At 33.3% G+C, this 26,253-nt stretch overlaps 1 protein-coding gene and 1 pseudogene across 1 annotated transcript; both read left to right on the forward strand.

Annotated features, from left to right (window-relative positions):
• The first annotated feature begins 19,792 nt into the window (after positions 1–19,792).
• Positions 19,793–20,292, forward strand: LOC114078420. The gene is made up of 2 exons (XM_027919280.1): positions 19,793–19,945; positions 20,048–20,292. Exons 1-2 carry the CDS (start codon positions 19,795–19,797, stop codon positions 20,290–20,292), a joined length of 396 nt encoding a protein of 131 aa, XP_027775081.1. The 5' UTR covers positions 19,793–19,794.
• A 194-nt stretch (positions 20,293–20,486) lies between these two features.
• LOC107027612 lies at positions 20,487–21,411 on the forward strand (annotated as a pseudogene).
• The last annotated feature ends 4,842 nt before the right edge of the window (positions 21,412–26,253 follow it).

Genomic DNA, 26,253 nt, shown 5'->3' on the forward strand with positions numbered 1-26,253 from the left:
CTTATCTAGAGTAATAAACTCAGATTTCATAGTAGAGCGAGCGATACATTTATGTTTGGAAGATTTCCAAGAGACTACTCCTCCACCAAAAGTAAATACTTATCCACTAGTGGATTTTATTTCATTTGACCTAGTGATTCAATTTGCATCACTATATTTTTCCAATATTGTTGAATACTAGTTAAAATTTAAAGCAATAGTTTGTTAAGTATGTTTTTAAATACTCAAAACTCTTTTCATTGTCATCCAATGAGTTTGATTAGGATTACATATGAACTGACTCAGTTTACTAATAGCACATGCTATATCTGATTGTGTACACTTCATGATATATATCATACTTCTCAATACTCTAGCATAATTCAATTGCGAGTCACTTTTGCCTTTATTCTTTTGAAGTACAAAACTCACATTTATTGGAGTCTTGGCAATATTGAAATCCAAATACTTGAACTTGTCAAGTACTTTTTCAATCACATCAGTAACTTCAATGTCTTTCATATCGAAGTTACTTTCTAGCATATAGCATTTTATGTCAGAAACGTATTTATTGATGATCAACATGTCATCAACATAAGAACAAACAATGACCTTGTGATTCAGATGTCTTTAATGTAACAATTTTGTCACATTTTTGAATTCATTTGTCAACATAATTTGGTCAAACTTTGCATGTATTATTTGGACGCTTGTTTTTAGTCCACAAAGTGACTTAACAAATTTACAGACTTTCTTTCTTTACCAGGAACCAAAAAACCCTCGAGTTGTTCCATGTAAATTTCTTCCTCTAATTTTTCATTTTTAAGAAAAATATTTTTACATCTATTTGGACGAATTTGAAGGCCATACACCGCAACTAGAACAATCAACATCTGGCTTGATGTATTCTAGTTAATGGTTATTATGTGTCAAAATAATCAAGTCTTTCTTATTGTCTATAGCTTATGACAATAAGTCTTTCTTTGCATTTATCAATAGTTCCCTCAACTTTCTTTTCCTTTTGTAGATCCACTTTGAACCAAAAAGTTTATTTCCTGGAGGAATATCAACAAACTCTTAAGTACAAATGCTTAAGATTGAATAAATTTTACTATTGACAGCCTCTTTTCAAAATGAGTCCACAAGAGCATAGCTTCTTCGAATTTACGAGAATCATTTTCAAGAAGAAATATTACAAAATCAAATTCGAAGGAAGTAATTTGTCCATTTACATTTACTACCCCTCTGAATCTCTTTACTAAGTACATTCTCCTTTGGTTCATTCCAAGGTTGTTTAGACCCTTCACTTAACTATCCGATGGTTCATACATATGGGTCATAACTTGACATGTTTAATTATTTGTAGCATATCAAATGAACATACAATCCACAGTCTTAGGTCCTTTTTTTACCAGTTTGAAAATAGTTTCCTCATTTCCATTTCTCATATGGATTAGACTATATTGAAAATTGTTAGTTCACTATCTTTCAAGAGTTATTGCTTGTATATACTTTAAGAGGCGATAATCATTCTCTATCAGGATACAACAAAGCCTGAACAAACAAAACTTTTTGTTGCTCCCTTTCATAATAAACAAAAGTTTTTTTAATTATTCGTTACTCCCTTTACTAACAAATAAAATTTTTTGTTTCTCTCTTTATATACAGACAAATTTTTGTTGTTCTGTTTTGCTATAATGATAGCACCCCTACAAATTTTGAGGTAAACCTGAACTTATAAATAGGACGTTCAATTTTTCCTGTAAACAATTTCATTAGATTGAGGTGAGAATGTGAAGTAATTTGATGGATGATTCCATTTTTTGCAAAAGAAGATTCAAATTCTTCACATCTACCACTTCTAATCATGAAAATATTCAACTAACTTTCAACTTCAATTTTATATCGCTTATATGTTTCTATTGCTTCATCCTTACCATTCATAACAATATCTAGTGCAATTGTCAATAAAATTTATGAAACACTTTTTCCCACAATGAGATGATGTTGACTTCATATCACAAATTCAGTGTAAATCAGTTCAAAAGTATTCTAATTCATTTCAACAACACATACTTGACATTAATTTATTACACTAGAAGTTAGGCAAAACTATTAAGTTGATCTATTTTTGCAAGGTTTGTAATTGAAATGTCTCAATCATTTATGTAACAAACAATTTGAGTCAAGCAAATAAGAACAAACAAAAATATCAAGTTTGAAAAGACATTCTGTGAGGTAACCTCTATCCACAAATATTTTGTTCTTTACTTTTGATAATTTTCTGAAATACAGACGTTGTTTTACAGTCAACACCTTGTTATATGTCCTTTTTAGAAGGACCTTTCTATAACATTCAATTTGTTATAGAATTACCCATGAGCATAGTTTGAGGTGTCAAAATGGGTTGGCCCTACCCAACCCAACCCAACCCTAACAGGCTACAGAGTTAAATGGGTTGGGGCGGGCTTACCATTTTAATTAAAGTACCAATAAAATAGCGGCCCACAGGTTGGGACGGGTTGATCCTTTAACCAAAAAATGAACAATATTACTCTCGTAGAAAGAGTATCTAATGTTGACGTCTATGAACACGACATCAATTCATACAAAAATTCATTTATAAATCACATACTTCGGTGAGTACTTACAAAAATAAATTTCTGAATCACACACTTTGGTGAATAATTACAAAAATATATAATAGCCAACGTAAGATTTACAGATAAATGTTGATCATTCCATCATTTCTCCCACAAAAACTAGCTGGTTTAAAAGTTTTCCAGCAACACAAGGCAGCCTAAATACTAAACAAATCTAAATTTCTAAATATTACATGACTCATTAACTAATGTTTTACAACTCCGCTTTTACTTCCACCAACTCGATCACATTTGAATCAACATGTGATATTATTTTCTTAAGAAATTCATCTTCACCTGCAATTCACCATGCAAGATGATATTGCAAAATACTTGATTTTTTATTTTTGGACATACCTATTCATAAAATCTTTACAAATAAAACACTATTAAAAATATATATAAAAATATTTACAAAAATTAATAGCCCATGGGCTGGCCTCTAAGGCTTGTGGGTTGGTGGGCCTATGAGGCCAACATGCCAAATGGACCAAAACTATTAAACCCAACTCCACTTATTTCGAGGGTTGGGTTGGGCCGGCCTCACGGGCTCAATCATTTATGTCACAAATAATTTGAGTCAAGCAAGTAAGAACAAACAAAAATACCAAGTTTGAAAAGACCTTCTGTGAGGTAACCTTTTCCCACAAATATTTTGTTCTTTACTTTTTATAATTTTTCAAATACAGACCTTCTTTTACAGTCAACACCTTGTCATATGTCACTTTTAGAAGGACCTTTCCATAACATTTAATTTTTTATAGAATTACCCATCACCATAGTCTCATTGGTCCAATAAGGGCAACATGACCCAAATATTTATTTTACAACACAAACATAACATGTTACTTTTCACCAATGTTCATTTCTATACAAAAATATTATTTTCATAGACATATCTTTTCATAAAAAATCACAATATTTTAAGTGAAACTTTTTCTTCAAAGAATACAATTCTTTTGAACGAGTAATATAATTTTGTAATTTCATACTAGTCTTATCTATTGACACCCAATTTTGGCCCTCCACAATATAAATTGATCACGGAGCTTCCTAAATTCTAACGATTTAAAATAATTGACTTTATAAAATTCAAATATTTTTTTTGAGTTTTCAAAGTAATCGTAGTAATTTTGTAATTTTTAAATAAAACAAGATTTCTATACATATTATGTGTATAATTAGTATATTTTATAAATATTTGAAGATCACCTCAAAATGATTTTAGTTTTGCTTAAATAATTAGAAAATTAGTTCAGTTAATGAATAGCTTATATTTTTGAGTTAATTAGTTTATAATTAAGTTAATTATTTTAGGTCGTTAAGATTGAGAAGCTCATTAATTAATTTATATTAATTTTCTTATTTAATTTTTTTTAGCCGAATTACTAATTCAGCTCAATTTCGGTTATATTCTTAAGTTCAATTTTCTATAACTTTAATCCATTGTTCAAATCCTCATTCTAAATCTAACCAATTTCTTCCATCCATTTAAAAGACCAACCTTTGGTCCAACTTTCTATTTGAACCCAAACTCCAATTTCAGTTAACCTTCCAGCCCAATTCCTCCATATAACCCGACCCACTTTTTCTTCAACAAAGAATACCAAGACTCCCCAATACCAATACCCACTCGTATACCAGCCGACCCGACCCACACCCGTGTCTTCTTCTTCATCACGAAGAAACCCAGAAAAATGCAACCCGATTCCATAATCAACCCTGTCGAAGCGTCCTTCTCCCTCGCCTCTTGTAAATCGTACGACTCGTTTGAGAAACGATCTAGGTGTCAAAATCTCGTGTTCCTCCTCGTCCTTACTTGAAAATCAAAGGTTCCTCCTTATCAATCCATTTGAAATTGTATGAACCAGCTCACACCTTATCCTCTAAAAAATTTAAAATTTGTAGCAGTCCCACATCATTCCCCCCCCCCTGAATTTCAACCCAAAAGTTTCTCGATGTAAATCCACTTCTCTTCACTGTTCAAGGGGATGGTTTTTGAGAGCTCAAGAATTGAAAGAACCCCCGTAAAGGTTTTTGGGAGCTCTTATGTAAGGACCCTAAAAAAGAATTAAGGTGCATAGAGCCTCACATGTGCCTAAAAAGGTTTAAAATAAGTTAAGTAAGTGCTTTATAGTATGTATACTTGATTTTAAGTCATTTGGAGGTCAAACGTTCAAGAACGTCCGAAAGTTAGACTTGAGACGTGCATGTGTGTCTTGGCAAGTTTTATGTGTTGTTTGGTGCTCAAATTGATAGGATAGGACCCTAACATGTATACGAGTGTATTTAGGATTTAAACATCCGTGCACGACTCCTCAAGGACCGTCCCAGGATCCTTGAGGAGGACCCAACCTTGGGCTAGCAAGCTGCCCAAGGCAGCAACTTTTTGCAGTATGATGAAGCTTGTTCGCGTCGCGGACTAAGGTCTCCCATGGCCAAAAGTTTTTTCCTCCTCACAGACACAACGTGGACTCTACTTTTATACGAATTAATGCCAAAAATCATGTGCGAACAACTTTGCGTCGCGGACTTGTTCCCTGATGAAGATTTCAAAAGTGAAAGTTAAGTTTGACATGTTTAAAAGTCCAAATAAGTGTGGGAGTGTTTTACTAATATTGGGAGACATTTATAAACTGTTTTTAAGAAATACTTAACCCCTTTCCCAATTCAAAACCCCAACATCCAATAAGAAAATCAAAAATCCCAAAACTCTCTTCTCCTCCAAATTCTCTCAAACCTCCATTGGAGGGGAAACTCAAGGTCAAGCTAAGGGCTGAATTTTCATGGTTTATTCTCGAATTTCTCATGGGTATTCAATCAATAAGGTATGGTTATCTCTTCCTTAGTTATCCATTCATCTAAGGAGTTCAATCAAGGATTTTCAAAAGTGATTAAAAGACCAAAATTCCCAATTTTCAATCTAGACATGAGTTCTTTTTCAAATTAATTTCAAAAGCATGTTTATGATAAATTAATAATTATATACTGTTTTAAAGATGAATTTCAATCCAATTTCATGATGAACCCATGATCCTCTTGAATTCTTAAATTGACCTGTAATATCGGTCTTGTGATCTTAACTCTATTTTGATTGAATAATGCTTCAATTATGTTGAATTGCCTATACTAGTATTATTCATGTGAATAGAATATGAATTGTTGATTATTCATCAACTGTGATCAAGGTTTAAAGATTGGGTAAATTGATCTACATTCCTGTACTTTCTATAGACTTGATGAAGAAGTGTACCCAATGTGATCTTGAAACCCTGATGTTTGAAGTATGATTTCGTTTTTGTAATGGTACCTTTAGATACTTTTTAATACATGTATTGATGTTGAATTATTTTAATTGATCAATGATGATCAAAGCTTGGAAGAATTTTAAGTTGGCCCTATTCTCTCAACTTTTCTATACAATTGCTAGATGCTTTGCCTCGTATGGCATTGTGTGATATAGTCCACTTATGGTGGCGGTATTTAATTTCTTTTCATTCTATATGTGATGTTATCCCCTGGTCTTAAAGGCAATTGTTTCTTGAAAGTGTTATTTTGATTATCACACAATATGAAGTATTAAGCCTAGTCTTCAGTGCTAGTTCATGATCTAGGTTATATTGATGATGCTTTCTATATGTGAATGAGGATACTAGGGTTATAGGTATATATTTTTGACATGGTTGAGGTCTATTGATGATTCGTTACTCTTGTGTAGAATGATCCCTACCTATGAACCTCTACATGAATGTGTGGTCTCAAGCATGATTAGGAGTCTTAGATTCAAGTAGTAAAGATGTCTTGTCTCCTATGTTATGATGTTGTTGTGTGTAGTTCCCATTGCTCCATATGTGAGTTGTCTATTGTTTAGGGTACTTGAATGTGTATTGTGACCTTTGTAAGGTGGCTGCCTCAATGTTAGGATTATTGCCATTATGTGATCATGTTGTCCAATGTACACACACCTCATGGATGCTTACAAGTAGTATAGGTTCATGGTGTCTAATGAAAGGGTATTCTCGTATGCACTAGTGTCTACTACTATACATATAGAGTAAATGTCCATGAAGTATGTTATGTATCCCTTAACTAGGATGACTTGATAGGTGTACTAGTATGGAAAAGGGTATGGGACCTTGACTATACATTGCACATGTGTGCCTTGATAGAATAATTCTAGGTTTGTGATCTATGTACATGAATATGAATGCATGATTATGTTATGAATATGACTTGTATGTTATGATGTCAAGTGTATGATATGTTTAAGTATGAATGTGTGTGTTCTAAGGGTGTTTATGTGAAAGGTTTGCTCACATATATGTGTAAACACATATGAAAATATGTCCATTATGCATGAATGATGATCTAGTCAATCGACGAGCTCTTGAAAGGTGTTCTCAAGAGTATCATAAACTAGATGGTGCTTGAATATGCTATATCGATGTGAATGGTTTTATCATATGATATAGGTTGATGAAAGGATTCTCTCATCTATGACCTATGAGCTAAGCATATGGGGAGTCAATATCCTAAAGCCTAATTTTATAAAGTAATGTTCATAAAGGCTTTTCAATAAAGGTAACTTAGATTAGCACCGAGTGAAATTGAAGTTGAGGGGTGTCCCTTCCCAATGTAGGAAGGTAGGCTAACCAAAATTCTCACGAGGTGGATAACTACAATGCCCCATTTGAAATAAAGAGGATTTTCACCTCCAAGTTCCATAAATAATGTTTCCCCTATAGGATATAGCAAGTGATATCACATAATATGCTAGCATGATATTAATGTTCTACTTTGGCAATGTAGAGCACCTTCCTTTGGTGTAAGGTTCCACAACACCATATTCCATGTTTAGCACCCATGAGCTTAGTATCGGTTAAGTCTATAGTTCCCCTAAAGTAAAATGAAAAGTGGAAGTAAAGTAATGAACCCTAACTAGGATAACCTAAGGTAAGTTTCTTAGTGTAGGTGAAGGTATGTGACTTTACCTATGCATTGCACAAGTAGCTCCTGAAGGGAGTTCTAGGAAGGTGTTCTAATGTATATGTATATATTTATATTCTTTATGCATGACTTTGTAGTGTTGTCTAATTGGTGTGATGATATGCATGGTATGAGTCCTAGTGAGTCTATATGAGGAGGTCTTACCTTATATGCATAATGTTGGTCTTATTGACTATATGATGAAGGTCTTACTTGGCATATATGAAGTTGTCTTTACTTTCCTTGTTTATGTATGAAGTAAATGGTACGCTTGTGGTCTCTTTATGAGTTTACTTAGTGTGTGTGAGGTTACGGGACTTCACATGTATATTGCACTAGTAGGCTTAGATTGAGATTAGTAGTAAGGTCTTGTGATGTCTATATGATATGAAGTCCAACTATGCTTCTGTTGACTATTTCCTATCTCGTAAAGTTTTGCTCTTTAGTTAACTTAGTATGTCGTCTGTTAAGTTTAGATTAATATATGCTAGCAAGAATGTTCGGAATGGTCAAAATTTGAGATTCTGCTATGGTTGGTTGCAAAATTTTATAAAAAAATTGATTTTTAGTAGTTTGAGGTAGCTTGAACTTGTATTGAATGTCATTTACTGAGCACATGAACTGTTTTGGAGTATTTATGCCATGTTTTGATAATTTCAGATTATTGAGATTTAGCTATGTATACCTTTAGCAGTGGTGTCGATATGGTCTAAATATGCACCTTTCTTTAGTTGCTAGTATGTATGGACCATTTTTTTTAACGAGGTTGTATCTGCTATAAATTGCTAAGTTGAGGGTGGTCTTTCCCTTTGATTTAAGTTGTGGTTGGCAGTTGGAGTATTGAAGGTAAAGTTGTTTAATTCTATAAAGAGTGTGTTTTATAAAGGACCAAAGGTCCATTTGATTTGTTGTAATGGATTCAACTAGAAGAGCATTGTCCCAGTGCCTCGTCCGGGAGATAGAACTAATGGGGGAACATGTTTTGTTTCCTCGCGATTGTCCAAGTCATGTTCGTGTAATCAACGTTATACACTGAAAAAGGGTTGATGTCCTTCTTTTGGTTCATTGGATTATGCATTCTACAAAGTTCGGACATATGTACTTGGTCTTTTGTCACAAAGATCATCTAGGCCCTTGGAGAAGTCGAAGCAATAGTTTTAAATTTGTTATTTACTTATAATGCCTATGATAGTTTCTAATGTGTGTTACATTTAAATATGAAGTCGAAGCACTAGTTTTAAATTTTTTATCTACTTATAATGCCTATGATAGCTTCTAATGTGTGTTACATTTAAATATGAAGAAATGTTTTTTTTAAATGCTGTACTTCTACAATCTCTATAGGCATCTTAAGTTATTTGCTTAATTTGACATTGTTTTTCTTGTTGGTTCTAATTCATATTTCCTCTTCCTTTATTGCATGAAGTCTCTTGTTTGAGTCTAATGACACTCCCCTCCTTGCATCCGTTTTTCCTTGAGTCAACCTCCATCTAAGTCGTGAAAAGAGAGACATGTTATTGGGTCAAAATCCCTAGAAAATAGCAGCAACAGCAGCCTCAAAAGGCCGAAAATGATGAACAAAAAATTTGTTAACCCCGCCCCCTCCCAAACCAACAGCAGTTGCAACAGTCTTAAAGGGACTGGAACTGGGAATATTTGGACTTTAAAAGTTCAAATCCGGGCAGCAACGGCAGCAAATGGAATTAAAATTGTCCAAGTTCCATTCACACTTTGTTTCCATTATATATTGTAATTTTGTGATATTTGCTTCTAAATTCTAACATTTGTCTTATATAACTTAGTTGAATCCTCGGTAGTTCTTAAATAACTCTTTTATTTTGTTAGTTGTTTACTTAAAGTATCCAAATTTTCAAACTCTTTTAAGTTAGGTAATCTAAGCTTCAAGACTAACTTGAGAACTACCCATATTCTTTCATAGTTAGTATTTAACTTTCAAATCCACGTCTTAGTGATTGTGTTGATTATTCAACTAAAAAACTTGACTCGAATAAATTGTTAAGTTAGAATTTTACTTTTTGGCACTTTAATATTTTGATTATTTTGTTATTTGGGATAATACAAATGTGTACAAGTATCAAAAGATTTCTCATTTTCAAAAATAATAATTCTAAGTAAACAATATTCTTTTAAGTAATGTAAGTCTTCTTTTTTATAAAATAGTCAAGCTTCTTAAAACTTGTTGGTCACACGCTTATTAGTGGATTCTCTAAGGTGCCTAAACCCTTCCTCAGAGAATTAGTTGAATCCTTGCTCGACCGTGGTTTATTAAGGATTTTATTTCGAAATTACTTCTTTAAATGGTTTTCTTAATTTTTCCTACAAATTAAGTGGCAACTCTAAAATTATAATATTTCCAATTAGGTTACAAAATTGCCGAAGTTTCAAAATCATCTTCGAAACCCTTAGTTTTCGAAATCGGGTCGTAACAGAATGTAGACTCTGTTGGGGATTCATCTAGGTTCTAACCAAAAGGATGTTACCATTTGGCTAACTTTTTTTGTGTTAAGCGTTACTTTTTGCAATTATGTGCTAAAATGTTGAATATTAACTTTCATATGCATTCATGGCATCTTCTGATTGAATGGTTTTTGGAACCGCAACCAAAATTTTTATACTTTACTTTTTCGGGATGATCGATAATTTATTGGTTCGTCATGCGTCCAATGGTTATCGTGAGTTTCAGCCTAAGTTGTCCCCTTAGGTTCCCAGACCTTCAAAATCCACTCTTAATCAACTAGCGTAAAGTGAAACCAAAACCCTCTTTTTAGATTCATTAACCTAAGACGACCCAATACCGAAGGTGTATTGGGCCCATTAGAAGACCACCTTGAGTCTAATTGACCCACGTCAATATAAGACGATCATCCAACTCTTTGTTAATTTTGAAGGATATGTATGTCGATTTGTGTGTACCATTGTCCCTTGGGGTTGGGTTTTATGTTAAAGGTAGTTTCTTTGTTTAAGTCAAGAGAAGATCCTCCTCGTCCAAAAGAAATTCAAAAACATCAAGAATTTTGAGAATGAATATTTTATATGGAAGTTTAGTTTAATTTACCATTGTACCCCTGCGTGGGACTGATATTTATTTCTCTCTCCTCTATTATGTATCCCCATTTTTTTTATTTATAAAGTTTGTATATATATTTTGGGGCAATGGAATGTTTTACAAACGATATACACATCCTTCAAACGATAGGCCTACCTTTGGCTGAAAAGGTCACATGTATGTTAGGAGGCGTTACATATTGTTTGTGTGTCAAACTATTATAAATTTTGTTTCATTTGTGCTTGTTTGACCTTTGTGTTTATATACATATGTTTTGATTTAAACATAATTGGTCCATTATTCCAATCCAAAGTCTTAGAACGTCATTTAATATATAAACTCAATTTTCAAACCTTCCAAAATACTCTTTGACTCCATTATCAAAATACGTTCAAAATCACTCAAGTTCTAGGTTCAGTAGAGATTTATTTAGAATATTAGGTTATCATTCAAATTCATGTTGACCTCGTTGTTTCCTGAAAATTATTTTTCACATCCACCTAATCGGTGATACTAAATATTCCGTCAATTTCAAGTGAATTTTAAGACGTCTTTGTTCTCAAAAGGGTTTTTTAATCGAACCTTCCAAAAGTAAACATTTGAATCTTTACTTAAATCATATAGTTTGATTTGGTCAGATTCCTTTCATTCGTTAAAATTTTAGTTCACAAAATGGCAAAAGTTTTCTCATTTGGTCACCCCTTTTGAGTCTTTTAAATTCTTCGAATTTTGGACTAATATGTTTGAAGCAAAATAAATTTCATTGTTTTTATATTTTATTTTGATTGACCATAATGATTAATGGACCAACTCTCTAGTTTTTATGAGTTGTTTTTAAAAGGAGAGATTGATTTGTGTTGGTAATCAAACTTGCTCAATTCACCAAAGTGCGCGCTGACAGACCACCCATACTTTACGCGGTCTAAGGTCAAGGAAATTTCTACAGACTCTTTATTTCTTACTTGTACTACTAAGAGAACTCGGTCAAAAATGGATCCCACTATCAACAGTGTTGCTTCGTCTGAAATGATCCCCACTTCATCAGTCGTGGCCAATCTAGCACCTCGGTAATAAAAGAATCATCCATGGATGTTATTGATCGTCTAGAGAGACAAATTGGTGAATTGAATCTCCTTGTATCTCAATAACAAGCTACTTCTCAGAACCTACCACCTGATGCTTGCCAAAAAGAGCCAATTTCACATTTATTTCCAACTTCAAGTGAGTCAAACAAGGAGATCATTTTAGCACCTTTCAACAAACTCAAAGCGCCCCACTCACTAATTCAACTTAGGATACTCCACTTTTGTATACATTTGCTCATCCAAAAGCTCCAACGGTAACACATCATGCTCCGCCAATGTACACTTATGTCACTGCTCCACATTTTACCAAGGCTCAAGAGTTTTACCGCCCAGATGTTAATTACTACGTTGAAATTTAGGGTGATGTAAAATCAATTGATGCTAAAATGATGAATAGGAACATGAAAAGCTTGGAAGATGCTATGAGAGGTCTTGCAGGATTCGATAGTAGCCTAAGTGTTAGATACGAAGAGTTGTGCTCATTCCTAGAAGTTGAGCTTCCACCTAATTACAAGATTCCAAAGTTTGAAAAGTTCAGTGGATCAGGTAATCCTTTTTTCCATCTGAAAATTTACTGTGAAAAGTTGATTGGGGTTGGAAACAGCGAAGTGATAAGAATCAAGTTATTCAATCAAAGTCTGATTGGAAAGTCTTTGGAGTGGTACTCTAAGCACTATGTGACCAAATGACATACTTGGGATGATCTAGCGAATGCTTTTGTGGATCGCTACAAGTTTCATGTTGAAATCACTCCTGATAGAATCTTTATCACTAAGCTAAAACCAAAGTCGACTGAATGCTTTCGAGAATATATCATTTGTTGGAGGGAAGAAGCTGCTAGGGTGCACCCACCTATGGAGGAATCAGAAATGATCACCTACTTCATTCAAGCTCAAGACTCAAAATACTATGAGTGAATGGTGACAATGGGTGGAAAGACATTTGCGAAAGTTATCAAGGTTGGAGAAATGATTGAAGACGCTCTCAAAACTGGCAGAATTACAAGTTTCACCTCGTCTCACTTTGCTAATAGGGAATGTCACAGTAATTCATTTGGAAATGGAAAGAAAAAAGAGAAAGAAGTTATGATGTTAACGACTCGAGGAGCTACCTCATATAACCATCAACCACCTCCATCCTATTTCATTATACTATGTTTGAAACAATCAAGCAATATTTCATTCTCCACGGCCAATGAAAAATACTCAAAAGAATGCACCTCGTCCTAATTTCGAGAAAAAGCCTCCTAGAGTCTTCACTGAATTGTGTGAGATACGAACTCAACTTTTTGAGAGATTGAAGGAGGAATGTATACTTCATTCAGTGGAAGCCAAAATTGTGAATTCTTCAGCTAAGTGGTATGACCCAAATAAGCGGTGTGCTTATCATTCAGGAGTTATTGGGCATGATACCCAGAAATGTATCACTCTCAAACACAAAATTCATGATCTGATTGATAATGAGGTGGTAAAACTTGCTCAAGCTCCACCGAATGTGAACACCAATCTGCTACCCAAGCATAAGGAGTAGTTGTTGGCATAACTAGTTGCAAAGCAGAAGCAAGTTTCCTGGAAGTCACACTTTTGGCATATTCTAGTCTTGCATTTGGAGTTTGTTATTTTATTTATGTGTAATCACACTTTTATTGCTTTGTTTCTTTATAGTCGTTTGGTTGGATTTGATTTCCCTTTTAAGCATCTTTCATCTGTAATGAACAACGTTAAACCTGAATTCTCAAGAATGAGCTACGTAGGCGGCCTATGTCAGCTTCGGTCACCTCGTTTTCCTTTTTAATATTTCCTTGTACCTGAACTATGTTTGTCCTAAATTCTCAAGAATGAGTTATGTAGGCGGTATATGTCGGCCTCGGTCATTTCCTTTGTTATGTTTTTCTATTCCCTTTAATTCTCAATAATTGAAACTACGTTTGACCTAATTCCTGCTCAACGGGATACGTAGGTGCCACACCTGCTCAGTCATATTCCTCGTAATATTTTAATTTTTCTTTAATGAAAACTGGGTAGAATTTTGGGAGGATGTCAAAATTCATTAGAATAGGAATTTATTCAACAAACAATAATTAAGGATCACATCAGAGTTGCAACTGGAACAAAATTTTTGAGATCCACTCAAAAATTCAGCTAAAAACTATAGAAGTTCAATATTTATGTTATCTTTTAAACTGGGTAGAAATTTTTGAGGAAGCGACATTTCGAGACCAGACAAGCTTGTAATCCAGAAGGCAAAGAAGCATCATGATGGCAAGGCAAAGCCAACATGAATCAGTCTCTCAAAACTAAGAATTTTTTCTTTGGATGCATGCACTATAAAATTACAAGGCATCATTGGATTAACAATGCCCTGATCATAACTCAGATGATTTCTACTCTCACTAAACTTTTAAAATATTTCCTTTCAATTTATCATGACTTACACATTCTAAAATTTACAAATGGGATAACTTGGCACAATGACGAAAACCATAAGACGTTATTTAGGACAATATAAGTTGAACAACTTCATTTGAAACCTATCTTTTGCTTTGTTAATTTTACTTTATTACTAATTACATCTGAACTCTGCACGTGTCGTTAGAATGGAGTCAAAATTTCAAAAGATCTTTTCAATTTTTGAAATATCAGCCCAGACATTCACCATACAAATGAGACATGCTAGTCCTTATCCAAAGATGTGATCATGAAGGACTCTCGACAACAAGGATCCAATCCAAGCTTAATTTATCCTCTATTTTGCGTTGATGAGTTTTGTCCTCTTTTGATTTCTAATCTCTTGCCTTTTCTCTGACAAATCTTTATTTCCCTTAAAATTTTGTTGAGCTTCAGTTTTGAACTACCTCAAACCTGATTTCTTGTTCCAGCAAGATATTTAGGCAATCATATAAAGGATTTGATCTTCTGATTGTTTCAAATTACAAACCTTCGAGGAAAATGGGGCATATTTTTGAATCAGTCATTCTTAATTTTTTGCAAGTTATTTCAGTTAAGTACCCTTGGATTAGAAACATGGGAAACTTTTTGAAATGGTTCAAAGTTCTCAAAATCTTCCATTCAACTTCAAGATTCAAAGTTATCTTTTATCAAACCAGTATTTTCTTTACAAGAGATTCCAGATTCAAAGTAGGAACCATCTCATGTGAAATCCCTAATCAGCCACTAGAGCCTCTTTTCAACATTATAAGTTCTCAAAAGAGTTCTTCAAGATTCTCTCGTTCTCCATGGCTTCTAGATCATCTTGACGCTATTAAAAGTCTTGAAATTTTATAATTTCTCTATTCTGGTCTAATAAATTTTCTGTGAGCACTGGGACGACAAAGTTGTAATGACAACTAGAGAAGCTGATTCTTTATTTTTGGAGCATCACTTCCATCAAAGTGACACTTTATATTATTGGAACTTACTTCCTTCCACATGACACGTTAAACTATTATTGGAGACTCACTTCCTTCAACGTGAAACGTAATATTATTGGAGTGTCACTTCCTTCAATGTGACACGTTAAATTATAATTGAAGAGTCACTTCCTTCAACATGACACATTATATTATTGGAGTGTCATTTCCTTCAACATGACACGTTAAATTATTATTGGAGAGTCAGTTCATTCAACGTGATCCGTTAAATTATTATTAGAGAGTCACTTCCTTCAACGTGACACATTAAAATTATTTTGGAGTATCACTTCCTTCGACGCTACCCATTAAATTATTATTGGAGAGTCACTTACTTCAAATTTGCACATTACAATTATTATTGGAGCGTCACTTCCTTCACGCGACACGTTACATGATTATTGGAGAGTCACTTCCTTAAACATAACACATTAAATTATTATTGGATCATCACTTCCTTGAACATGACACATTAATTTATTATTGGAGCGTCACTTACTTCAACATGACACATTAATTTATTATTGGAGCGTCACTTCCTTCAATGTGACAGGTTAATTTATTATTGGAGCGTCACTTCCTTCAATGTGACACGTTAATTTATTATTGGAGCGTCACTTCCTTCAACATGACACGTTAAAATTATCATTGAAGTGTCACTTCCTCACCTTGACACTTTAAATTTTATCGGAGCATCACTTTTTTCAAAGTGACACGTGGGGACGATGCACTGATAAATATATTAGTGGAGTGACTGATTTTTTTGATAAGGCATTTCAACGAGCTTCAAAAGGAAATGAAATATTATGCCCTTGCAAAATATGCATCAATCGTTATTGGCATTACAGAAATGTGGTGGAGGAACACTTGATTGTAAATGGATTTGTGGAAACAAATGGATTTTTCAAGGGGAGAGAGTTTCCTCACGAAATACACAACTTTCACGCATCCATGATGATATTGATGGACTACATCATGATACATTTTGAAATATAGAGGGTGAAACAAGTCATAATGAAGGAGAGAGAGAGAAGGGTTATCTAAAGATGCAAAGAGATTTTTCAAATTATTGAATAAAAGAAAAAAAGTTATATCCAGGGTGTGAGAACTTCAGTAAGTTGAGTTTCATCATTCGGTTATACTTGCTAAAATCCCTACATGGGTTGAGTTATGTGGCTTTTACTGATCTGTTATACTTGTTAAAAGAAGCATTTCCCTTTGATCAACTGCCCGAGTCTTTCAATATAGCTAAAAATGATAAAAGATTTGGGTATCGGCTATGACAAAATACATACATGCCCTAATGATTGCCTGTTATTTTGGAACGAAAATGTAGAGAAAGATAATTTCTCTGTGTGTGGCTCTTCTAGATGGTGAAATGAGGGTTATAACACAACCAATGCAACCTCTAAAACACTAGCAAAGATTTTAAGGTACTTTCCTTTAAAGCCTAGGCTTCAAAGAATGTTTATGTGTCCTGAAACAACTGTTGTAATGAGATGGCATGATTGTAAACGACCTAATAATGGGGATTTAAGGCATCCTGCTGATGGAGAAGCTTGGAAGGATTTTGATTCTATGCATTCAAACTTCTCAAATGATCCTCGTAATGTTGGATTGGGATTTCAAGTGATGGTTTCAATCCATTTCGAACCATGAGCATTTCCCATAGTACCTGGCCTTTTATGTTGATGAACTATAATTTATCACCGTAGATTTGCATGAAGCCAGAGTAGATGATGTTGTAGATGATCATTCCAGGGCCATCATCTCTTGGACAAGATATAGATGTGTACCTACAACCATTAATTGCTGAATTGAAGGAACTATGGGAATTTGGGATAGAAACATATGATGCTCATACAAATCAAACATTTCAAATGCGTGCAGCTTTAATGTGGACAATTAGTGATTTTCCAACGCTATCAATGCTTTCCAGATGGAGTACTAAGGGAAAATTAGTGTGCCCCACATGTAACTACGACACATGCTCTCAATATCTCAAACATAGTCGTAAAATGTGTTACTTAGTTCATCGGGCTTTTTTGCCTCCTGATCATCCATTTAGAAGAGACAAAAAATCTTTTAATGGAGAGAAGGATCATAGACCTGCACCTACATCCTTTTCGGGCATAGAAGTGTTTGAAGAGTTGGCTGATTTCAATAATGTTTTTTGAAAGGCCAACAAGAAAAGACGTCGAAATAATGAGGGTCCATGGAAGAAAAGATCCATCTTTTTTGAATTACCATATTGGAAACATAATAAGTTGAGGCACAATCTTGATGTGATGCATATTGAGAAAAATATATGTCATAGTTTGCTTGGGACTTTATTTGATATCCCAGGAAAGTCAAAAGATCACATTAATTCTCGTTATGACTTGCAAGAAATGGGGATACGAAAGGAGCTTCATCCAAGGAAAGATAATAAAAATGGAAAAGCTCATTTATCTAAATCTTGTTTTTCCATGAAGCCAGAAAAAAAACTATTATTTTGCACTGTATTCAAAAATGCAAAATTACCAAAAGGATTTGCCTCAAACATATCAGATCGTGTGGATGTGTATGAGATGAAAATATCAGGTTACAAAAGCCATGATGTTCATTTTATAATGCATTACTTGATCATAATTGTGGTTCTAAAAGGATTGCTGAAGAATCTTTCATTAGCCTTGATTAGGTTGGAAAACTTCTTTAAAGCTATATGCAGTAAGGTTATAAGGAGAGCAGATCTTGAGCCAATGCAGATTTAAATCAAAGAAATTGTATGTGAGCTTGAAAAGATTTTTCGTCCATTTTTTTTATATAATGGAACATTTGCCTGTACATTTGGTTGATGAAATTAGATTGGGTGGTCCAATTCATCTTCGGTGGATGTATTCCAGTGAGAGAAAAATGTGTAAGTTCAAGGGTCTTGTTCGTAATCGACGTTTCCAGAAGGTTGTATAATAGAGGGGTTTGATGTTGAAGAGTTCTTGACCTTTGGTTCGAGATACCTATATTATGGAGTGAAGACGCCATTCAGTAGGTACCGAACTGAGGATGACGAGGTTGTTGAAAAAGAGGGATATGATTTGTCCCTTTTGTTTCCTAAGCTTGGGCATCCAGTTGGAAATGGAAAGACTTTTACCATGGATCAAGAGTTACCTAGTGAAGTACATCGATATGTTCTCTTCAATACTGGTGATAAAGCGGTAGAAGAATTTATCAAGTAAGATAAGAACAAAGTACTTATATATAATTTAAACTTCATTTATTTAATTATGACAAGGCAATTAAAACTTTAATTATAAATGCCTGATAATCAAACTTGAATTTTTCATACTTGTAGGGAGCATAAGAGGTTAATTGATAGTAATATTAGATCAAATGCATGGACAAGAGCAAAGAGTTATAGTCAGGAATTTGGCAAATGGTTCAAAGAGAAAGTTTAAAATGTTGAAGTGCCTAATCAGTTAAGATGGCTAGCTAAAGGGCCTAATAGAGTGGCAACCAAAATATATACTTCATATTTCGTTAATGGATACCGATTTCATACATTAAAATGTGATTACTCATGCAAGTCTCAAAATAGTGGAGTGACTTTATCAGCGACAACTGATCGTTTTTCTAGTGCTCGAGATCCGAATCCCATTGATGGAGAGGTTATATATTATGGGGCTATCAAAGATATCATTGATATTGATTATTACAATTGTTTTAGTGTTGTACTATTTATATGTGATTGGTTTCATAATGAAATAGATGAATATGGGTTAACTCGTGTGTACTTTAACAAATCACGAAGTACAAATGTCCCTTTTGTGTTGGCGTCTCAAGTGCATCATGTATTTTATGTGGCGGATCCAATTGAGAAGGATGTTTGTTATGCAAGGAATAAAGTGTCTGTTGCTTTGTAGGAAGAAAATTGTCCTAATATTGGAGATACATTTTTGAGAGAGCAAAGTGAAGACATCAGTCCCTCATATAGATTATCCGATGTTGACATGAGATGTTCAAGAGACGATGTTCCTGTTGATGTTGTTGATATGCCATCTATTGCTCAATTTTCAGAGGATACAACTATGGGAACGTTGGAAGAGGAGGATGACTATGATGATACTGATTGGGATTGGATGGATGCTAAATAATTTTTGAATGTCTTGTAAATACATGTTTATTTTATTTTGAGTAAGTGATAAATGTCTTTTCCTTAGAAATACATGTTTATTTGCATTCTAGCTAGTAAATCACTAAAGAGAGTCTCAACAACACTACTGAGGGGCTAGAACTATAGGAAGGTCTGTGTTTCTTAAGTATCATAGCCTTGTTATTGTATATGATGCACATGTAAAGTACCTTATATTGTGCTTAACAAGAACTGGTTCTTATATATATATATATATATACATACATACATATATATATATATATATATATATGTATGTATGTATATATATATATATGTATGTATGTATGTATACATAAGAATTCTTGTTCTTTGAAAGCACAGTATAAAAAGGATGAAATGCCTCAGAGTTTTTCGAGATTAATAGCAAGATCAACGCAGAAACCACAGCAACATGTACCTCAACTCTCTCCACTTTAATATCACAAGTTGTGCAAAAAGAAGTGCCACAAGCACCTATGAATTCTTCCACTGTAGTAGCACAAGTTTCAGAGAAACAATTGCAACATGTTCCAAGAGAATCTCCTACTGTAGAGGCATGTGATATACAGGACCAAGTGGAACAAGAGACACAGAATTCAGACGAAAATGACCTATCAGGAGAACTAGGTAAAAACATATAAATTCACTTCTAAATATTTAAATGTACTGGAATTGTAAAATCAGTTAACATTGTTTATATGTTGTTTAAATTTGCTTCGTATATTGTAGGCCCTGTAACTCAAAAAAAGAAAAGAGGTAGTACAGTAATGCAAAGTGTACATGGGCGAAAAGAGCGTAAGTTGGTTGTGTTGAATAGGTACAATCAACCCATTGTTCCTACTAATGCTGTTGTCACAGAGTTGGGGAGTTTTCTTGGAACCTTGGCAAGGAATGTTATGCTTTGTCCTCTAAACATTCATAATTGGAAGAATATGGACACAAAAGATGATTTGTGGGAGTATACTCTGGTTTGAGTTCCAGCATTTCTAATTTCAGTTATAAACTTTTCATACTTTTTAATAATATAAAGAACAAATTGTAGGAGAAATATGATATTCCTGAAAGTGCAAAACTATGGGCTATGGATAGAATTAAGAATGCTCGGAGAAAGTATAAGAATGACTTGTATCAGAAATATTATAAAGCATATGATAATGATGATCTTCGAATGGCAAATAAGCCGAAAGATGTTTCAGAATCTGATTTTAAGGATCTTCTCAAATATTGGGCCTCTGAAAAATTCAAGGTTAGATTTATATTTTAAGTTGTTATTGATTAATTTTTTTTGTTTTTGATTCTATTTTAATTTTACGCAGAATTTACATACTCGTTTATTTACAGGAAATGAGTGAAAGAAATACCAAAAATCGAAAAAAATGGATGAATCCACATACTGCTGGTAAAACAAGTTTTGTTGTGATACGCAATAATTTGGTATGTTCTTCTATTGATTATTAAATATGAACTTGTAGTCATAAAAGATCTTTATTAGCAACTCTATGTAATTAGCAAAAAGAGAATGAAAGTCTAGATGAGCTGACATCTAAATAACTCTTTGTGGCTACAAGATCAAGAAAACTCGGTCGAGTATACAAGGACCCCAACGAAGATACAATTAGTAAAATTGTATGAATTTTACTGGGTTATAAGGTTGTTAAGATACATTATTTATTCTTAAATACATGACTTTTGACTTTGATTTGCAGACTAAAATGGAGGAACTGCAAGGTTGACAGAGTGAAAATGGCAATCAATCATTTGATGCTTTTACAGCAGTCATGGGAAAAGAACACCCAGGGAGCCTGAGATTGTATGGACGAGAAGTTACCAAAACTACTTTGAAAAGGAAAGCGCTTTCTGAACATTGTTTAACTTCTAATGATGAGAGGATGGGGAAAAATGGAGGAATTTGAAGAGAGGATGCATCAAAGGATGTTGGAAAATTTAGAACAACAAAAAGAAGCTATACACCAAGAAGTTACAAATGATATTCTTGGACGACTTAAGCGTATGTACCTCGGGATTTCAATTGAATGCTGCCATGTTGTCCTCATTAGGTGCTCAATCACCACAAGAAGATATGCAACCGTTAAATCATCCATCTTCTAGCAAAAACAATCAAGATATGAAAGTTATTGATGTTGTTTCTAGACTGTCTCTACGACTATCTGAATGTGTTGCCAGTATTGGACTGTTTCTACGACTTTAGAATCTGGATCCAAAACTGTTGCTTTTACTGAAAGTCTGTATGATGTTTTATATGATGCTTAGGAAGGTTGTAACTTGTGTGTTTGGTGTGTGTGTGACAGATTTCTGATGCATTTTTAGTATAGGATCCATTTCCAAGTATAGTACAGGAATTAGAACTTCATGTAGGTTCATTGTGTTGTCTTTTGTTACTTTTTTCCTGCTAGTAGTTTGTTTCTTTCTTGTCTTCAGTTATAAGTGGTAACATGCATTTGTTTATCTGTTAAGTGGAGTTTTCAGATTTGGATCTCCCTTTGAGATTTTTTCTTTCTTCTTTCATTTTATTATTTGATCAAAATGTGATGAATATAAGAAGGGGTTTTGGATCTTGATTGCTACTTTTTATGCATATGAAAGAAGGAGCTTTTATTATAAGTTACCATACCCCAAGAACTGATCAAGATCTCTTTTTTATTTCCATTTTAGTGAAATTATTACTGATGAGTCTTATGAGATTCTTGAGTTTTTCAGTATATATTAGAAACTTTGCAGCTCATGTTCTTTAAGCAATGAAATTGAGTAAATATATTGTTTTGGATGGACAAATTATGTTACAAAATGAAAAACCTGAGTGGCAGTTTTTATATGGGATGTATGAAGTAGTACAAAAAGTTGTAGAGCCCTTAATTCAGTGTCTAAATAGTATTGTTTATATAATTATATTCTATCTAATCATCCTTAAATATATTTGCCAAGTCTTTTTCCACTTTCCAAATAGGGAAGGTTGGAACTTAGAAGAAGTAAAAAGACAACCTCTTGTTATACTAATGACCAATTAAATAAAATGGAGCAAATGAATAGAAATGAGAAGACTTTTGCTATTTTAATCCTTGTATAATGTACTGATCTTCCAGCTTTTGTTTTTTTTTTAATTTCTAATGTATGCCTCCTTTTTGTCCCTTGTTGTTAAATTTCCTTCACCTGGAAATTGTTTGGTATACTTTGGTCCTTTGTTCTGTCCCTCAATAAAGTTTTAATTATGGTCTTTTATAGGTGGAGAATATAACCACGAGGAGGAGGAGGATGAAAGCAGTAGTGATGAAGACCTTACTTGATATATTTGAGACTTTTGTTAAGCAGTAGGATGATGAAAGCAGTAGAATCCTATTAATTTAGCTCAACTCTCATTTGTTTCTTGACATTTTGAGTCTTTTGTTAAGCAACAATCTTTTGTTTTAATATCTATTAGTATGGAAGTGCAAACTATTGAAAACACGTATTTTGGTATATTGTACCTTTATGGATATTGTGAGTAGGATATTTTGAATTATATATATATGATTCCACTATATAATTAGTTGTTTCCTTTCGTGATTTGATTTGGAGAACTTTTTTATAAATTGTTGATTTCATGTTTGGGGAAATCTGTATATTCATATAGATTGGTTATAATAGAAAATAAAACTGTTGAAATATCAATAACAACTGTTGCCATAATATTTAAAAAAGTGTTACCAATATGAACAAGCTATTGCAACGCTATCTAACAATTACCACAACCCCTAATGCAACAGTTATAAATGGTTACAATTGTTGTAATATTATAGTACCTATAGATCGAAGGAAAACCGTTGCAATAGACGCCCCAATAGCAACAGTTTTGAGAACTGTTACACTACCTATTACAATAGAGCTATAGTAACGCGAGCAGATGAGACGGTTCACAAAACGTTATTGTAGCTCTATGGCAACAGTTTTCTGTCCTATTGCAACACATATGAAACTGTTGTCGTAGGCCTAATTTCTAGTAGTGAATTTTTAGTTAACTTAATGTGTCATTTGTTGGGTTTAGATTAATATATGCTTGCAAAAATATTTGGAATGGTCAAAAATTGAGATTCTGCTGAGATTGGTTCCAAAATTTTCCAATATAACTTATTTTTCAGTAGTTTTGAGGTAGCTTGAACTTGTATTGAATGTCATTAATGAAGCACATGAACTAGACTGGAGTATTTATGTCATGTTTTGATAATTTCATATTATAAAGTTTTAGCTATGTATACTTTTAGAAGTGGTGTTGATATGGTCTGAATATGCACCTTTCTTCAGATGCTGGTATGTATGGACCATTTTTTTAACGAGGGTGTATCTGCTCTAAATTGCTAAGTTGAAGAGGGGGTATATTTGCCCTTTTTCCTTTGATTTAAGTTGGAAAGGACCTCTAGGATAAATTGTGGTTGACAGTTGGAATATTGAAGGTAAAGTTGTTTAATTCTGGAAAGAGGGTGTTTTTTAAAGGTCCAAAGGTCCATTTGATTTGTTGTAATGGCTTCAACTAGAAGAGCATTGTCCCCAGTGCCTCGTCCGGGAGATTGAACTAATGGCGAAGCATATTTTGTTTCCTCGCCATTGTCCAAGTCATCTTTGTGCAATCAAAGTTACACATTGCCTAAAGGGTTGATGGCGTCTTGTTTTGGTTCATTTGGATTATGCATTCTACAAAGTTCGGAAATATGTACTTGATCTTTTGTCACGAAGATCATCTAGGCCCTTGGAGAAGTCGAAGCACTGGTTTTAAATTCTTTTATCTACTTATAATGCCTATGATAGTTTCTAATGTGTGTTAAGTTTAAATATGAAGAAATGTTTTTCTAAAATTTCGTACTTCTACAATCTATAAAGGCACATTAAGTTATTTGCTTAATTTGACATATGAACTCTTTTGTTTGAGTCTAATGAATCTCCCCTCATTGCATCTGTTTCTCGTTGAGTGAACCTCCATCGAAGTTATGAATAGAGAGACATGTTATTGGGTTAAAATCTACAGAAAGTAGCAGCAACAACAACCTCAAAAGGCCGAAAATGAAGAGCAAAAAATAGGGTTAACCCCCCCCCCCTCCCCCCAAACCATCAGCAGTAGCAGCATTCTCAAAGGGACTAGAACTGGGAATTTTCAGACTTTAAAAGTTCAAATCTGGGAAGCAGCGACAGCAAATGGACTTAAAATTGTCCAAGTTCCATTCACACTTTGTTTCCATTATATATTATGATTTTGTGATATTTACTTCTAAATTCTAACATTTGTTTTATCTAACTTAGATGAATCCTCGCGAGTTCTTAAATAACTCTTTTGTTTTGTTAGTTGTTTACATAAAGTATCCAAATTTTATAAATCTCTTTTAAGTTAGGCAATCTAATCTTCAAAACTAACTTGAGAATTACACATACTCTTTCATAGTTAGTATTTAACTTTCAAATTCACATCTAAGTGATTGTGTCGATTATTTCATTCAAAAACTTGACTCGGATAAATTGTTAAGTTAGAATTTTACTTTTTGGCACTTTTACTTTTTGGCACTTTAATATTTGGATTATTTCATTATTTGGGATAAGACAAATATGTACAAGTATCAAAAGATATCTCATTTTTAAAAATAATAGTACTAAGTAAATAAGATTTTTTTAAGTAATTTAAGTCTTTTTTTCAAAAATAGCCAAGCTTATTAAAATCTATCGATCAAAGGCGTGTAGCGGATTCTCTAAGGTGTCTAAATCATTCCTTAGAGAATTAGTTGAACCCTTACTCGAATCTGGTCTATTAAGGATTTTATTTCAAAATCACATCTTTAAATGGTTTTCTTAATTTTTCCTAAAAAAATTAAGTGGCGACGCTAAAATTAAATTTTTTCCAAAAGGGTTATAAAATTGGCGAAGTTGCAAAATTGACTTCGAAACCTTAGTTTTCAAAATCAAATCGTAACAATATGATATACCAATAAAGAGAGACTCAACAACCACAATATCAAATATACTCCAAGAATTTTGTTGGTCTAACATATTACAAGAATGTTATCAAATTTCATATCTTGTACTTTCAAATTCAAATTAGATAGTAAGTCTAATTTTGTCTTTATCACAAGTAAAGAACCCCCACATTTTAAATATGTTCTCAAAAATATTTTTTAAGTATTTGAAATTATTTTTCACATATGTTTTTCCCAACCTTTCAAATTGTATACCATTAAAATACATATTGGCTACACGAAATCTTCTTTTGGAGATTTAATCCATAGAAACACCAATTGTAGGCACAAAAGTCACTAATTTTATGTAACAAAAAATGTTTCCTTTCTGCAAAAACTAGACAGACCACTTAGTATTTAGAATACTAACAATAAAGATTCAATCTTTATACAACTTGTTTCTAGTTAAACGATGAATTTTTTATATTCTTCTAATTGTTAACCGAATGAACCTTGATTCTGATGAATTTTTTATATTCTTCTAATCATTAACTGAATGAACCTTGAATTCTGATGAAGTTTTTATATTCTTCGGATCAGTTTAACATTAAGATAGAGTAGTAAACCAAAAAGGTTATAATCTACAAAAACCTCAAATACAACACTATTTCGAGCTAACAAGGAAGATTTCATGTTTTTCATATCATTTAGCCTTAATATTCGTGACAAAGATTTTGTACTCTTCAAGTCAGAATATTCTTTCAAACAGAGTATCTAACAAATTGGTGAGTTTCTATATTCTTTAAACCAATGCACAATCTGATTTGTTTGTGAAATTCTTATATTCTTCAAATCAAAGGAGTAAAAAAAATCATAAGATTTTAGTCTCCAAAAGTCAAACACAATCAAATTTCACATGGAGTATAACCTACATAAATTTTTCTTTTCCCCTCTTAACGAAATACATATTAGTAATAATCATCACATAATGCCATCTATCCTAAC

Source organism: Solanum pennellii, chromosome 8 (assembly GCF_001406875.1).
Source record: "Solanum pennellii chromosome 8, SPENNV200".
NCBI classification, from domain to species: domain Eukaryota; kingdom Viridiplantae; phylum Streptophyta; class Magnoliopsida; order Solanales; family Solanaceae; genus Solanum; species Solanum pennellii.

Bases quoted from the DNA above. Each gene is read 5' to 3' on its own strand.
- LOC114078420 (XM_027919280.1), top strand. From the start codon at position 19,795: ATGAATTCTTCCACTGTAGTAGCACAAGTTTCAGAGAAACAATTGCAA. The intron at 19,946-20,047 runs GTAAAAACATAT...CGTATATTGTAG, and splicing joins TGACCTATCAGGAGAACTAG to GCCCTGTAACTCAAAAAAAG.